At 38.9% G+C, this 17,907-nt stretch overlaps 1 protein-coding gene and 1 long non-coding RNA gene across 2 annotated transcripts in view; one reads left to right on the top strand and one right to left on the bottom strand.

Moving 5' to 3' along the window:
* The window catches only part of SDK2 (sidekick cell adhesion molecule 2), a 1,526,639-nt gene that overhangs the window by 291,019 nt on the left and 1,217,713 nt on the right, over positions 1-17,907 (top strand). The window contains exon 2 of the mRNA XM_044085131.1: positions 17,134-17,240. Coding sequence (XP_043941066.1) covers positions 17,134-17,240 — 107 coding nt within the window. The remainder of the gene's footprint in view (positions 1-17,133; positions 17,241-17,907) is intronic.
* Positions 9,814-17,049, bottom strand: LOC122813023. Its single transcript, XR_006366624.1, has 3 exons — positions 16,870-17,049; positions 13,599-13,738; positions 9,814-9,963 (listed from the first exon to the last, which is right to left on the bottom strand). It is a non-coding gene; the product is annotated as an uncharacterized LOC122813023 (long non-coding RNA).

The following is a 17,907-nucleotide window of genomic DNA, read 5'->3' as shown; positions in this document are numbered from 1 at the left end:
TGTATTCCAACAGTTGACAGTGGCTTGGGGAACTCCAGACATAGATCTGTTCGCTTCTCCACTAAATTTCCAACTGCCAAAATTTTGCACAAAGATGTTTCACCCAAAAGCTTGGAAAGTGGATGCTCTATCTTTCAGTTGGAACAACCTTCACGTCTATGCTTTTCCTCCTCTGCCTCTCCTTCCCAAGGTACTCTTGAAAGTCAGACAGGACAAGCCTTGCATGATTCTAATAGCACCAGATTGGCCACGACAGCACTGGTATCCTCTGCTGAGGAGTTTAATACAGGAGCCTCCTTGGCCTTTGCCTCCAATTCCACACCTGTTGTCCCAGGCAAGCAATCATTTTCTCAATGTCAGGGTACAGTCCCTGCATCTGACAGCCTGGCGTATTCAGTTTTAGATCCTGGGGGGTCTCAGCTTCCTCAACAAGTTTTGAATGTCATTTTGGAAGCCAGACGGCCTAGTACTAGAAAAGTTTATGCTGATAAATGGAGGAGATTTTTTTCTTTGGAGCACAGCAAAGAACTTTGATGTTTCAGTGCCTAATTTGAGTTTTACACTACAGTACCTTACTGAATTATTAGACAAGGGTTTGTCTTTCTCCTCTGTGAAAGTTCATGCTGCAGCCATTTCTGCTCACTATGATTGTGACCCTCCTTTGTTTTCTCACCCTTTGTTTAAGCAATTTCTTAGAGGGGCAAAGAACATAAGACCCCCACGTAGAGCTCCTACTCCTTCCTGGGATCTCAATTTTGTGTTGGAAAAACTCACTTTACCTTCTTTTGAACCTGCAGCTACATCTGAGTTGAAGTTTTTGTCTTGGAAGACTGCTTTTTTGTTGGCCATTACGTCTGCTAGGAGGGTATCTGAATTGCAGGCTCTCATGGCAGTTGAACCCTTCCTGATATTCCATAAGGATAGGGTGTCCTTGCGTACTAACCCTACTTTTATGCCTAAGGTTATTTCTAATGTGGCTTTAAACCAGTCTATTCATTTGCCTACTTTTTATGCTGATCCCCAAAATAAAGGGGGAAAAGTCTTGCATTCTTTGGACATTCACAGGCAGTTACGCTATTATTTGAGCAGAACTAAAGAGTTCAGGAAGACTCAACAGTTATTTATTTCTTTTGCTTTAGGTTCACAAGGGAAAGCTGTTTCAAAGCAAACCATTTCTAAGTGGATTGGCCATTGTATTGCTTTTTGTTATTCTCATCATGGAAAGGATGTTCCTGCTGGGATTAGACCTCATTCCACTAGGGCTACTGCCACTTCTACTCCTTTTTGAGGGGGGTAGCTACTAAGGATATTTTGGAGGCAGCTACCTGGAGTTCAGTGCACACTTTTACCAAACATTACCATCTCCCTCTTTATTCCAAGTCCAGGGCTGGGTTTGCCACTGCAGTTTTACAGGGCATGTTAGCAGCTCCTAATGCTATTTAGTTTGCCAGCCTCCCTTTTCCTTTGCTTTGGGATTCTACCCACAGGTTATGACTGCAGCAATGTGAGACGAAGAACATAGTACAGTTTTGTACCTACCATAAATGTAGATGTTCGAGGATCCACATTGCTGCAGTCCAATTTACCCTCCCTCCTTCCCCTCTATTGTTTGGGATTGATGTGTTTCTTTTGGGATAATTTTTGTTTTATCTATGTTGGTTGTTGGGTATTTTCTATTTTGGCTATGGCCTTTCCTTTTTAGGCCTTCTGACATCTGGGGCAAGAAAGACTGAGGATATGGCGTCGGTCATGCGCTTAAGTACTACTGCGTACTGACGTCAGTTCTGAGCGCCCATGACCGACGCCAGCCTAACACTTTGGTATTCGGGCCGACCGAGGACAGCGGACTACCCACAGGTTATGACTGCAGCAATGTGGATCCTCGAACATCTACATTTATGGTAGGTACAAAACTGTACTTTTCGAGGGGAAAGCGTGAGCCATGGTAGTTATTACATGACAGTGTAATCCTGCAATGTTATGAATATTGTCCTAGAAAAATAATGCTTTAAAGTACAAATTAAGTACAGAATTGTCATTGTCATGTTCAACACCTTTTTCTCCATTTTTACATGAGATTCGTGTGTCAAATTAACATTAGTCAGTCTGACCATATCACATAGAGCCAGCATTACACTGCAAAGTGACTATTTGATGTGTATTCTACAGTCTTTATATGTAGATTACTTTTCCTTGTTTTATGTATATACTGAATACCAGGGCAGTTAGAAGTAGTGTCTTCAGATACACATGGATCAGTTTTATTTTAGGATCTTTGTGTCACTCATCAGGAAAGAGAGTTTAATTTTTGATCTGATTCTCCTCATACAATCTTAGCACTCTGCTTTCATTTTAAAACACCTGCACTCAGCTGAGAGCTACAGTTTGCCTCAGGGAAGATGAGCAAAGTAGTGAGAGTTCTGAAATTCTAAGGGTTACTAAGTCTAGTGATGGTAGCACTTAATTTTTGTTTACTTGATATTTCCTGACTGAGGTCAGTGAAAATGAAACACAATTACAATTTTTTTTCTTTATTACTGACATCTGTTTATCTGCTTGGGTGTTCTGTGGTGTAACGTTAGCTACCACCATGTTTCAAGATAAAACAACAGTGAGCTTAACATCATAAATGACTACCTAATTCAGTGACAGTCACAGCAGGGCAGAAAGTAATAGCACTGAAATGTTTAAATATAAGAAAGTACATATCTTCATAAAAGGTAGGAATACTGAAAAAAATTATCACCTAGGGAGTCAAAGTGAACCAGTTGATTAGGTATTTCATATATGCATTCTGAACTGAATAAAACAGAGAATTGACAGAATGTTTATGTAATTAAAATGTAAGTGTTACTAAAAGTAACTTAATAGCATAAGAATGCATATTTATTGTTTATTTCTTTTTTTATTTAGTTTTCCTATCTTTTATGTGTTTTTGCATTCATGGTTACACTGAATGAAGAGCACCATGTTAGAGGGCATGTGGAACCCTAATTCTGATCTGAACACTCAAACCCAGTAGTGACTGTAATATGCAAGGGTATGCATAGATATCTGACACATTATCAACTAACCTTAACTGATGAATGAAAAAGTGTCAGACCTGATGAGTTACATTTGTAGTCCAGTTCAGACAGATGACCAGCATATTATAGGCAGAGAATTGATATGTTGTGTAGATGAAGATTACATGTTTGATTATTCTCTAACTGCTTAAAAAATTAAAAATGTGCTAAAAAATATACATGAAGGACAGACTGCAGTGATACTTCATCTCTAGGTTATACTATGCAAAATGCCAGTTTAAAGTTATACATTTCTGCACATGCACTCTGAAGAATGAAATGTGAAGTGCAGATTTGATCAATAAGGGATGAAGAGCAGAGGTGGGACAGCTACATTTCTGTATTGTCAATCTCATTTCGATATATAAGAAAATGTTAAGGAAGCTTTAAGGAATCAAACTTATGAGAGCTGTGATGCTGCTGGCTGTATGTTTAACAACTCACAAGCAGGTCAGCCTCATTGCACTGTGAATAATATGGAAGAGAGAGTTAGGGAAGAAGTGAAACAGCTTGTTTAAGTTTTCTCTCAGAAAAATGCTAAAATGTGTTATGCCTGCAGTAGCATTAAACAAGAAATGGCTGGTGGTATTATATGAGAAAAAGTGCATTAATGGTAGCCATTCCGAACTGCAAAGGAACAAGGGCATTTTTACTGAAGTATAGTGTGGTATAAACTAACTGCGGTGGTGGTGCTGCAGTAGCGTTGTCGCCTCACAGTTAGACGTTGCCCGTTCGATTCTCAGAGCGTTTTCTGTGTGGCGACATGCATGAATGGGTGTAACTTCATTGAAGGTTGTGCGTTAGGCCCGGCAAGCCAGCACGTAAAACTCTACTGCAAATCATTAGTGGACCGGAGTTCCGCTGTGGTGACCCCTAACCGGGAAAAGCCGAAAGATACAAACATAGTGCGGTATAAACTAGGTGTGTTTCTCCTACTTTATCTGAAAACAGAATCTTACCTTTCTTTTATAAAAATCACAGTCAAAATGCCAATATTACAGCTTTGTAAAGTATAGCATTGAAGTGAAAATGTGAACAACAGAAACAGATTAATAAAAGCAGAATTATTCAGTGCATGTATAATTCATACTTCATCCATGATGTACAAGTCAGATATATTTACATTAATGATATATATTTCGTCATGAAGATATAAAAGAATAATTAAACTGTTTTATGGACTAAGTGATTTGCTGGTGTGAAAATAATATGCCTCCTATCCAGTTCAGATAAAAATGATAAACATCGTAACTGGCTCTTGTCTCTTTATGTTTTCAATAACATATCTTAACGTTGATAATTCTTACAAGTCACAAGTGCCCTCAGCTGTTATTCAGATGCCTGGATTTTCATGAACATGCTATTCATAGCCAAATATTGGAGGTCCTTTTGAAAAGGGAATTCCTTTACCTTAAGGAGTGAATCAGTGACAGTCATCATATGCAGGATTATACCTTTTGGACCAGTGGGCAGTAGTACCAATAACTTTTTAAACTGTAGTGTTAGATGAGAGTTGTGGAATAATTTTTCTAATTACATTTAGGATGTGTTTTTGTGTGTGTGTGTGCGTGTGTGTATGTGTGTGTGTGTGTATATATGTCTGTGTGCGTGTGTGTGTGCATGTAGTGCGTGTGTGTGTGTGTGTGTGTGTGTGTGTGTGTGTGTGTGTGTGTGTGTGTGTGTGTGTGTGTGTGTGTGTGTGTGTGTGTGTGTGTGTGTGTGTGTGTATATGTCTGTGTGCGTGTGTGTGTGTGTGTGTGTGTGTATGTAGTGCAGAATGGTACAGAACAAGCAGAAAGATAACTTTTCTGCCACTGTCCCTCATTTGGTCCCTCTTCACTGTCGCTAAAACAAATCTATACCAGGTACAAGATTGTCAGAACTGGACCTTATTTTAAAATGCACTTCAAATTTTAACTGGGTTTAACTTCAGGGACTCTAATCTGCCCAAATTATAATTAAAATATTAATTGTTTTAATAATGGTTGAACAGTTGTTTTGTTTACTGTGTATGTTAAGTAACTTGTGGTCTGGACAGTGAAGCTTTTTCATGCATCATAATAGTTGAGTGCCTGGAAGTATATAAAATATGCAGAAGGTTTGAAGAATATAAAATATGCAGAAGTTTGTTTTCATTCTGTGAACAAATAAAGTACATAGTTCCAGTTTTATTTATGTATTTACAAAAAACAAGGTCAGAGTAATCCCTCTTTTGTAAGTTAACAGTCTTTACTTGGTATAATTATATCTTGTAAAATCTAGCCCATCCAGGACTAATAATTCTCTAGTCCCCCTTTAATCTGACAAGCCTTTTCACATTTCCCTTGTTGTGAGAATATTGATCCAGTCATGGGATGGTTGGGGAGTTGAAAGCTAGCATCTTTTTTTTTTAATCTAACTTTCTGTAGGATGCAGATGCAGACTGTTTTAAGTGGAGGTGATGATCATCATGCAGTATGCAATCCCACCCATGCCTGCATCTGCACAATTCAGATTATTTATTACTGCTACACAAAGCTGCACACAGTTATCAACAGGAGGCAGTATTTTAGACTCCACACCATCCCTCCCCGAGATAGGTGAGCAGATGAACAGATGTTTCATGACAAATCATTGATCTGTAGGGTCACTTTTCTAACTCGGGTCACAGTGTTATAGATGGATGTAAAAACTAACAAAAGCAGAGCTAGCCTCTTGGAAAATGTCAGTACTGAAAATACATGAAAACGTAATAGTAACAGCACTTTGAGTACTGACACCTGTGTAGGGCTACATCATTGATTAGCTACTCAATGCCAGAAGTTGACACCTCAAAATGCACGCACTTGAGGTACTCCTCAGTAAGGAGGGAATCGATATATGTGCAGTAACACAAACCTGGTTTAAGGCTCCAGAGAGCACCCCAGCACTACCAGGCTACAACTCTTACCATACCTTTCGGTCCCAAAACCCAAACCAAAGTACAAAAGGCGGGGGAATATCCATTTTCATCAAGGATTCCCACAACTCCAGGCTAGTAGCACAGCACGAGGCCTCGGAGACCATCCATGTGCAACTAACAGTGGGCAAAACTGCTTTTCAGTTTGTAGCCTGTTATAGATCACCCACCTTGTCTCAGGACCCCCACTAAGCTTTCCTGAGAAAACTGGAAAATATGAAGATCCTACCCAACACCATGATATAGGGTGATTTCAACTACCCAAACATAGACTGGGAAAATTACTCAAGTACAAACTCATTTGCCCAACGCTTCCTAGAGTTTATAAACTCAAATTCCCTGGAACAACTGATTACCACTCCCACAAGAGGTGACAACATATTGTACTTGATCATCACCAACATTGGAGATCAATGTTCCACACCAGAGGTAAACCTGTCGCTGGTAAGATCAGACCATAAACTAATCACACTAGACATCCACATCCCGACCCCACCCCCAGTCAAGGAAACCACTGTAAAAAACTTTTCAAAAGCAAACATCACACTTCTCAGGACCGAGGTGGAAAGTTTCAAAACCCCATTGCTAAGGGATAATGCAGCCCAAACCGCAGAATCCTTTACAAATGCTTTCTATGTGCACCAACAGGAATGCATGGATCGAGCCATCCCAAGCAAAACAAAGACTCACTCCTCCAAAATGAGGAAACCAGTCTGGTGGCCCCAGCCATAAATAAGCTCTACAATAGAAGGAGGAAACTATTACAGGATAGAGCAAAATCCCAAAAAGGGAGGCATCCCTAATCAGTACCAGCAAGAAACTACAATCCCGCATAAAATCATCCAAAGCCAGCATCGAAAGAAAAATTGCCAAAGATGCTAAAGATAATCACAAAGCCTTCTTTAGCTATGTCAGGAATCTAAGTGGCAACTCTCAGATATACTCTGAGCTAGTGCAAAACGACAGAAAATACACTGACCCAACTGACATTGCCAACATCCTGGCTGACAGGTTCAGTGCAAACTTTACCCCCCCACCCCCAAAAGGGTCCATGTCCATTCCAGAAGATTGTAGAGCCCCAGACATCACAGACACACAGGTGAAAACAGCCCTTTCCAAAGCAAAAAACACAGCATCAATGGGACCGGATGGCATCCCAGGCTGCGTCTTACACGAGCTCCAAAACTAACTAACCCCTCACCTAAACTCACTGTTTAAACTCAGCCTCACTACAGGCTATGTACCCAAAGAATGGCATACAGCAACAGTTATCCCACTCCACAAAGGTGGTGCCACAACAGACCCTGGGAACTATCGCCCTATAAGTCTGACTAGCTTGGCCTGCAAAGCTATGGAGCACATCATCATGGAACTCATCAACAGAGACATTGAGAACCTCCAGACACTGGACCCTACCCATTTCGGCTTTGTTAAAGGCAGATCCTGCCTCCTAAACCTGGTCGACTTCTTTGAAACAGTTACCAAGGCCATAGATGAGGGAAAGGTAGTCCACACAGCCTACTTGGACCTAGCAAAAGCCTTCGACACCATTCCCCACTCAGGCATTATAGATAAGCTCACCAGCTTGAACATTAACTCCTGTGTCATGAGATGGGTTGCAAACTGGCTCATGGATAGAACTCACATGGTCAAAGTTGCGGGTGCTATGTCCGACTCCAAACCGGTTACAAGTGGCGTCCCACAGGGCACAGTCCTGGGACCCCTCCTGCTCGGTATATACTTCTCTGAGGTACAGGCAAGCATGGGAGGACTGTGGCTGACCAAGTTTGCAGATGACTGCAAACTGGGGGGCCATAATCGACTCCCCGGCTGACACAGACATCCTCCAGAAGGGTCTCACGGAGATGAATACCTGGTGTCAGAATCATGGCCTTAAGCTAAATGCCAAAAAAGTGTATAGTCATCCCCTTTGGTAAGAACAAAGTGCCCACAAACTACCACATAGGAGGTAGTCCACTAAGTATGGAAGATGTAATTAGGGACTTAGGGACACAAGTAGATAGCAACCTCTCATTTGACAATCACATTGCCAAAGTGGTTAGAAAATCCTTCTATGTAGCTCACCTAATCACAAAAGGGTTCACATCTAGATCAAGAGAGGTTGCTATGCCCCTCTACTCATTGCTCATCAGGCCCATAATAGAGTACAATGCCCTATTTGGGATGTACCTTATTCGACACCTGCAACAGCTGGAAAGACCCCAGAAGTACCTCACCAAGAGGATCATGGGCCTCAAACAGCTGCCCTATGCAGGCAGGCTAAAGAAACTCCAGCTCTACTCAGTTGCTTACTGCCTAATCAGAGGTGATCTCTGCCTTATGCACAAGACCATGTCTAACCCAGAATTAATGGACATGCTCCACCTAAAGAAAACCAAATCTCTTAGAGCCACATGCTCTAGGGATTTAAACCTCAGCACAACAATTAATAGGACATGCTGGAGGGACAGATTCCTGTCCCAGAGACTTCCCTTGCTCTGGAATAGAATCCCAATCTATGTTAGGCAAAGCCCCTCACTGACTCTCTTCAAGAGAAATCTTGACGAGTGGATGGGAAATCGTAAATTTACACCTGGGATTACATCAGTGGCCCTGCTGGACAGAGGCCCAGGAAACTAATCTAAAAGGAAGGCGAACGCCAACACACTCTGGCTAGGCTTATAAATGCCCTTGGGCAGATAGCCTAGTACCTACCTATGAACCTATGAACCTATGAACTGTATTTGTATGGTGAATTCCTGAGCCATATTTGATAAAGTCCCCCTGCATCTTCTTCTGCTCGGTTATGGCATGTATCATATGCTTCCCTTTTAACATGCTTCCCTACCATGTGGAATGATCAAACTTGCTATTTAAATTAATTGGTAGGTAAAAAGGAGCATGGAAGTTGTCACATTGTCTGATGATTGACTGGGTCCCTGCAGCAGCCATGTGCTTGATTCCCATAGCCTTCATTTGTCTAATGTAGATCTGTGAGCAAGCCACTTAATCATTGTTGTTGGGCCACCCAATTAATCCTTCATTTCTTGTATATGTTTACTTCTGCATACAACAAAATGTTTTAATAACTTTCAGTCTCTTACCTCCAGAATCACTGGCAAATCCAGAAATAATCAGTGAAAAATCAGAGACACTTTTTTTTAAACATTTGATCTGTTAACATGGAAAGTTAACAAAATAAGAGAATCTGAATTAACATGCATTTTCTGAAGTAAAAAAAAAATCTATAAATCTAACTATTATAATTATTTATTAAGTTTCATCTCCCAAAATTGTCAGTTTTAGGAGGGATTTGGAGGGAGAGTGCAAAATGTTGAGCCAAAATCAGTGACATCCTTGAAAATCCAAGACAGTTAAGAATGAAGTACACAAGGATGCCGAGTCATTACTTGTTTGCTGTTTCAGTCTCTTTCTCTGTACTGTGCTCAATATGCTTTGCTTAAATCTCTTCATTTTTAACTCGTACTACCTTAACATTCTTAAAAGCAAAAGTCAACTAAATGACAGGCGTGAGGAGAAATTGAGAGCTCTGGTTTCCGAGTGCTTACGTGCTCCTGCAGATAACTGCTATCAGCTTCACCAAGGGCTTCTGTCCTATTGGATTTATTGCCTTTGTCTCATTTTTTTAAATTTTTAAATACGTTTGTTTGTCAGCCAGGATTGACAGTATATTTTCTAATTGGATCTTGTTCCTCTGAAGTATTGAATGCTGGTACTTTTACCTATATCAAGTGGCAATATGCACTTCCTTGTCTGCCTCAGAGGTGAAGGTTTCATAATTTGAGCTGTTTGCATGCACCGTGCCAGTTAAATTCAGCTGTCTAACTGTCTAGCTCAGGTAACGGTATATCACTTCCAACCTTTCCTTCCTTACCTACATCCAAATGGTGCTGGAACTGTCTCATGTCACTTTGTCTTTCATTTGGTTTTGTTATTATCCTGAAAAAGAAAACATCAGGAACTCTTACTAATGTTGACTTTGTATTTATTTTAATACAGTAAGACATATATGTCCATATTGTGAGTCTTAGCTTTAAGAAACAACAAGACTGGTATAGTCAACACATTATATACTTTCTGAATAATTTCAGCAGTCGTAAACTAACTTTGTATGTACATTTCAGCATGATAACATCTAAGTAGCCCAGTGATGTTACTACAGGATGTGTTTTTGCAACACTTGTCATATGATGGGCTTTGTTGCTCCCTTTAATATTTCCCTGGCAGATGATTTTCACACAATAATTCATCTTCTCTTTGTGAGGTCGTGGAAGGTAATAGCCTAAGCTGTTGTTCATTTACAGAAATATAGACGTGACATGATGTCATGCTCTGTCTGAGTGCTTTACATCACTTAGAAAAGTCTAATGCTTATTCAGCCCCAGAGATCAGCATATTTGTTCAAAAACTTTAGTTTTCTGTTTTTCACAAGTACCTTTATTTTTTTCTGGCAGTCTATATATGTCACCTTCAGGAAAAAATACATTAACAATTACAAATACAGTTAAGAAATCACTGCAGGGGATTTCACCTTGTGCCTTTTGTGCGTTGGTGCAGACCACAACATATGTATGATTATGACTGTTTCATCATCTTTAATAAAGTGGAAAAACAAGGTGCTAGAAAGCTCTGAAGGTATCTTATTTTAAAAAAGAAACTAAAACAGCAGCAACAGCAGTCAGCATGGCTCAGAAAGGACTCTTAGCCTAAAGTCATATAGTGCAGAGTAATGGATGCTCTCTCTAACTGTAAGCTATAAGGGTGCAATCACAAGGTGTGCTTCCAGATTAAGAAACAGAAAGAAAAAGCATGGCTTACATTGAAGCCCAGTTTTTATCCCCAGTTCAGAAATTGCATAGAAGTTTTTCAGTGAGCAAAATATTTCTGTAAATAATTACTTTAGATATCAGACAACAAAAATAACCCAAATAAAATTCCACTCCAGAGGAAACTTGAAGCAAAAGCAACATGTGAGCTACCCTGTTATTCTCCCTTTTCAACCCTGGTTTGGGCAAGTTGGGTAAAAAATTCACTTGCATGATGAGACCTAGGCACAGTTAATAAAAGATTATTAGCTTCTGTTGTTTTCAACAACAAATTCCACTCCTGGTCTCATCTGGAACTAATTTTTCAGCAGTTCCACATAGTTTCCATCTTAGCTGATGATATACTGCTGAAAAACAGTTCTTGACCATCTGTGCAAAACAGCTTACTTCATATTCTGAATAGTTCACCAAAATACAGAGGAGTGAAGCCCTTCAAAGATCTAAGTTTCCCAAGCATGTTCTAATTGTCAAATCTCTCCTGTGTTTAATAAGTAAGACTGCATAGTGCTGTCCATAGGAGTGGAAATTATATACTTTCACATTACCATTCATAGGTTCATAGGTAGGTACTAGGCTATCGGCCCAAGTGCCTATGTATGCCTAGCCAACAAGGCTCCCTGGCTTACGCCACCCAAGAAAGTTATTTTCCTGTGCCACTATCGAGCAGAGACACAGAAGGGATCCCTGGGGTGTATTTCCTATTTCCCATCCACTCATCAAGATTTTTCTTGAAGAGTGCTAATGAAGAACTTTGCTTAACATAGATGGGTAGCCTGTTCCAGAGTATGGGAAGTCTCTGGGACAGGAATCTATCCCTCCAGCATGTCCTGTTTATTGTGGTGACAAGGTTTAGGTCCCTCGAGCATGTAGCTCGGAGGGATTGGGATTTCTTTAGGTGTAGCATGTCCAACAGCTCTGGGTTTGACATAGCTTTATATGTCAGGTAGAGATCACCTCAGAGTAGGCGATATGCTATGGAGTAAAGCTGGATTTTTTTGAGGCGGTCAGTGTAGGGCATTTATTTGAGGCCAGTAATCCTCTTTGTGAGGTACTTCTGTGGCCTTTTCAGCTGCTGCAGATGTCTTGTGAGGTACATTCTAAAAGGGGCATTGTACTCTATAATGGGTCTAATGATTGTCAAGTAGAGGGGAACAATGACCTCTTTTTTCCTGGATGAGAACCCTTTTATGATGAGGTGTGCCACATAGAAGGACTTCCTGACTACTGTGGTGATGTTACTATCAAAGGAGAGACTACTCTCCACCTGGGTCCCAAGGTCTCTTATCATGCATTCGGTATTAAGTGGATTGCTTCCTATGTGGTAGTTCATGAGTACAGAGTTTTTACCAAAGAGGATGACACTGCACTTTTTGGCATTGAGCTTGAGGCCATGGCTCTGACACCAGGCATCTGTCTCAGCGAGGCCCTGTCTCAACTCTCTCGTAAATAGTTCCTTAGAGGTGGCACATTTCAATTACCAGTTTTGTTTCCGTTCTTTGGTCTAGCACCAGAACCTAAAGTATTAATTAAACATCTATCCTATGTCTTTGCTTTTCTCAGGTCAATATCAATATCAATGTTTCTTGTATAAAGAGTTGTATTTTAATGGCAGGAAGCAAAGAGCAAGAACTTAATCATATTTTAATTATCTACAAAGTTTTAAGAATCTTGGCTACATTTAAATATTTACATATCTTAACTGAGCTTTATACAGTACATTTAATTTAGCAAGGTAGTTTTAAACAAATGAAACTGAAACATTTATCTACCTGTGGAGGGAGGATATATGATACTTAACTGGATGTTCCAGTCGTGCATCATAGAAGAGGGCTTCAGCAAAATAATTTATTGGAATGCTAGTGATAATGTCCTTTTTAATTTCAGAATGGTAACAGATTTCAGATTGCTGTTGAGAAAAAAAAAATCAATGTATATTAAACATTTTTGTAATAATAAATCGTAGACTCAGTGGTTAACATGAGGTCATTGTTGCCATCCACCCATAAGGACATCCTCTACAAAGTTTAGACATTTAAGCTGATACTAAGCTTGTCTCTCACATCTTTTGACAGACTCACAATACTGATGTGTTAAAAGAAGAGCTCACATAGAATATCTTAGTATTCAATAAACATAGGTTAAGGCTGTCCCCTGTGTATAAATATAAAAGACATGCAAGAGTTTTCTCTAGCTCTACAGATGTCAAAGTTTCCACATAACTCAGGCCACCAATTGACACAGGCAGACAGCATAATAATAATTTTGTACTTAAAGAAACAAGCCTTTTTATACTCTGGTGGGCTAACACATGCTTATTTTAACATTCTATTGGTTTTGCTTCTTGAAAGTCTTTTTTCTGCAAAGTTGGGTGACTGTGAACCCATTATATACACAAAGCTATTTATTTGCAAAAAAAAGGATGGAATCACTACTGAAACTGCATGCGCATGGTAAATAAAGTGATTTCACGTGGAGATGAGATCATACTTGCTTTGAGAAAAAAAAGGCCAGCAGGTAAATGCAAAAGTGAAAAAATACAGATAATGTAATAACTGTGTCAGCATTCTTTGTTAACGAGTGACTACTGTTGTGGTGATTACCTCAGATATCACCACTCTGTCAAGGCTATTTTTTTCTCTGTGGCTTCATGCTGCTCCCCTCTTTCGAACACTTTTACCATCTATTTACCATGGAATAGAAAGTACAAGCATATCTACAGGTTGCTAGACTTCGAAGTAATACTTTTACCTGCTGAATCTCCAGAACTTGATCTTCATCTGGTCAAACATGCTGTGCTGAACTGACATTTGCTCAGTTTCACTACTTGCTTTTTTGAGAGAGTCATATACTCCTTCTTTAAAGTTATGGGTTTCCAAAGTTAGTTGCACCTTGGAGGAAGAGAAAGACAGAAGTTTACCTGTCAGTGATTGTACGTTCTCTGAGGTGAAGTGACCTTGGAGTAACAGTAATAAAGTCTTTTAGGTATGGATGTAAAACATGCTTATTTTATATATAAAAAAAAGATACCCTATCATCATCATCATCATCAACCTCCTTTTATCCCCCCCTTCCATTTTCAACAATGGGTATGCCACACTTGCTCAAAATTGAGCAGCTTAAGTATATCCTTGTGTTGTGTAGTTATAATTTATGAACGTCTGAGACCAGGCAAGTTTGTTGCAGCCTGTAATGTATAGGCCTGCATTGTGGATTCCAACTGTACAGGTCCATTAATCTAGACATCAGCTAGTTTGTGAGCAGCAAGACAGTTTGACAAGAGACAATCTCAACCACTGTACTTCATTCTGGATACAGTTTTGTCATTTCTTTTCTTTCTTTTTATACAAGCAGACTGACCTTTTTTGTTTTATTTTTTGCATGTTGAGGAAAATCTAAATGTGAGTTACCTGGCTGTGTTCATATCTCATTGTGATATCTTCTTCTTCAGAGTAAAAGTGTATTGATGTGTCTAGCAGTTTCTTTATACTATTTATAAAATTGTTCAATCCTTAGTCCTTTATAAACCTGCTTTGTGAGTGTATTTCCTAAATGAATAATGAACTATTCACAGTAAGCTGTAAAATACATAGAAAAAATGTAAACCTGCTTTGTGAGTGTATTTACTAAATGAATAATGAAATATTCACAGTAAGCTGTGAAATACATAGAACAAAGTAAGAAAAGACTAATCCAGTAGCATATCCATGTGTAAAACGATGTGGAGTTTTCCTACAATGTTTGAGCTTAAAATGAAAAAATAAAACATGTTTGCTAATCATGGGTGTAGGTGTTTTTGTGTGTGTGTGTGTGTGTGTGTGTGTGTGTGTGTGTGTGTGTGTGTGTGTGTGTGTGTGTGTGTGGAGTGGCTTCCTATGAGAATTACACTTAAACTTTGCAATTAGATTAATGTCTCTTACATAAGTGTTTTTACTGCTTTGCTACAAAATGGTAGTAATTTAATTGTAAAACTTTAGCTTCTGATCATGGTTATTTTCACTACCTTGATTCATTTCCTGGATTGACAAAGGAACCCAGATAAAATTATTTTTACTTTAGAAGCTACCTGCTTTTAATGAAGAAAAATGTTAATGAGGTACCATACTGAATTAAAAATGTACAGAATTAAATTAATGTACAGTTACTACAATTTGTCTTTTAGATGGCATCTTTTTGACTAATAGATTCTGATTTGTCATTTTGATTAGCAGATTCTGAACTTCTCTGCTGGAAAATATGATTACATTCAACATATAAAAAGCCAGTCAGCGCAGGCTGCTTATATAAGAGCATTCACAGTAACTCAGATTAATTTGGGTAGTGATCTAGTAAACAAAAATTTCAAACACCATATTATTTTCAAGTGTCACCAAAACTGAAGTAAATGACCTCATATTACAGTGATTACAGGAATGAAAGTCATGGTGGCTGAACTTGGAAGAAGAGGCATTTTAACCTGGAATTTGGTTTTTCAGGTTTCCAGTTCATTGCTGTGTTGGTCTGGTGTTTAGCTCAGCTATCACCCTGGAGATTCGGAGTCCCATCCTTGCATCAAAACCAGCTGTGCAAAGTTTGGTGACAAAGCCAAAGCATGTCTCAGCCTTCTGCCCCCTCCCCACTCATGTACACCTGTTCATTCATTTAGGTCATTTGTCAGTTATCCCCAGCAATCCCTGGAATACTCTTCCTGTCACCGGTTCTGTAATGCTTTGAAAAAAAAAAGCAAATCTGACAAAGTTTTCTGAGTCAGATTGTAACTGATCTGAGAGCTACGTGATTAAATCTGAAGTGTTTTCTTTCAGTGTCATGAAAAGATATGAGAATATCTGACTTTTTTCTGTAGTGTGTATAAAATAGTATATGTCTTTTTTAACTACTTTCTGCTGGGAAATACATAAGACATGAAATATATAACAGACGTGAAATGGAAACAGTAACTGTACTACCCTGTAATTACAAGAGCTGTGACTTTTCCTAGGTCAGACATTTAACAATTGTTAAAACACAGTCAGAAAATTCTATGAGATAGCAGGGCAAAACAAATGAAACAAAGTCATTTGCAGCTAAATGTGAAACTCTGATTAACTGCATATGTGGCTTATGTATGGGGAACGATGTAAACATTATAGGAGAATGAACAAGAAAGTAAGGAAAAATGCTGCTGTAGAGCTTATGGTGTACAGACATGTAAGTTTGACTTCCATACTTATGTTTCTGCCTGTGGTGTCTACTGCAAATTCAGCCAGTGTAGCTTACGGATCAATAATTATTTTCTTAAAGGGCAGGCACACCCTAAGTGCAACATTTCTTTTCACTGGAGAATATTTCCATCCTTAGAAGATTATCTCTATACTTTTACATGTTAGAAACTCATGACTTAGCAGTTCCCCACTGTGTGGTGTTTCTATGCTAGTCTGCTTTCTGTCAGTGCACACCACATTGAGACTGAATGTGAAACCTTATGAGACTTTCATTAGCAATCCATCTGTCTTGCTATTGTATCACAATGCGTATCACATGTGAAAGTATTTTGCTAAGGAAAACAAACATAGCAAAATTCCTCTAGCTCTTTTTTATGTCATAACCACTAAGGTCATAAAACTATTCAGGCTCATAATTTCACAACTCTTTGATGTCATATAAAACTGCATTATTCCCCCTTCCTGGAGCTCTAAACCATGCATCATTTATTATCTGAAGATAAATAAATGTGATAACTAACTTCACTAATTCTCTAAGCTTTGCAAACCAAGAAATACAGCATTCTGAATGACTCAGGGAAGGAATACAAGACCTGAAACTCACAAAATACCACTCTTTAAAAAGGCTAAGCTATATCAGTTATTCCTTCAAACATTTTCAAGAAGTTTTCACAGACATTGTGACGCATGTAGAGAACACATATGTAAGAATCACCGAAAAAGTCACTAACATTTTTATTGAGGATTCTCCAACTTGATACTATTTCTCACTATTAGCACTCTAAGTGAATGGGCATGTAATCTGAGAGCACAGAAAGTACCTTAATGTCAGTTCCATTCGGTTATGCAGTCCCAAGTAGTTTCCTGCATTGTTTCTTTGCTTATCCCTTATCTTATGCATTGCTGTTTCTATACACATTCTTTTTTGGCTGATGCTGCTGCCTTCCTGTATTTTATTTCATGATTCACTTGGGTATCTCTGTGGGACAACAAATAAGAACAGCACTTTAACTGATGGCAAACTGCAGGTACAGTGATATTGATATCATTGGCAAATAAACACATTGTTTTTATATCTGTTTTAGGTACATGGTACCATCACTGGACCGGAACCATGCTGGCATGTACCGCTGTATTGTCCGGAATAGAGTCGGTGCCCTCATGCAAAGAAGAACAGAAGTTCAAGTGGCATGTAAGTCCATATTTTTTTATTAGATGTTAATATACTAGGGATATATAAACTTGTATTTCTCTAGGTGGAAGTCTAATTTATCAAATTCTTGGGATGGGAATTTTTTACAAATTACTGATCCTATGGGAAGCAAAATACAGGAATAGCCATTTTTCATGATACTCTGAACAGCTAATGCATTCCTATATTTGCTTGAGTAAGATGAAAAAGGAAGAAGTGTCCATTGTAGCAGATGTAAGAACAGCAGAAAAAAATGAAGTCAGGGGAAGCAGCAGATTCAGATGAGGTCACAGCAGATGTGATCAAAATTTTTTTGTGTGTTGGGGAGAAATGGCTCTTGAGGAAAAGAGTTTCCCATATGACTGGATAATAAGCATTCTAGTGCCAGTGTACATGAGCAAAGGGGACATTCATAACTACAGACTATAGAGGTATCAAACTCCTGTCAGACTGCATAAAAGTGTTGGAGAGGGTGATTGATAAATGAATATGCAAAATAGTATTTTTTATTTGTTTATATTTATTGCCTTTGTTGATCAGAAAAATCCAGCTGGGCATAATACCCCTTTTTCAGTGGGAGACCAGGAAGAAAAGCTACATAAAAAAACAATTAAGATAACAATTATGAAAAAAATATGAACATTTCACAGTTGCAAAGACACAAAAC

The sequence above is a fragment of the Protopterus annectens genome, chromosome 10.part0 (genome assembly GCF_019279795.1).
Source record: "Protopterus annectens isolate FY-2018-M chromosome 10.part0, PAN1.0, whole genome shotgun sequence".
NCBI lineage: Eukaryota > Metazoa > Chordata > Ceratodontiformes > Protopteridae > Protopterus > Protopterus annectens.
This window is presented reverse-complemented; position numbering and strand designations above follow the sequence as displayed.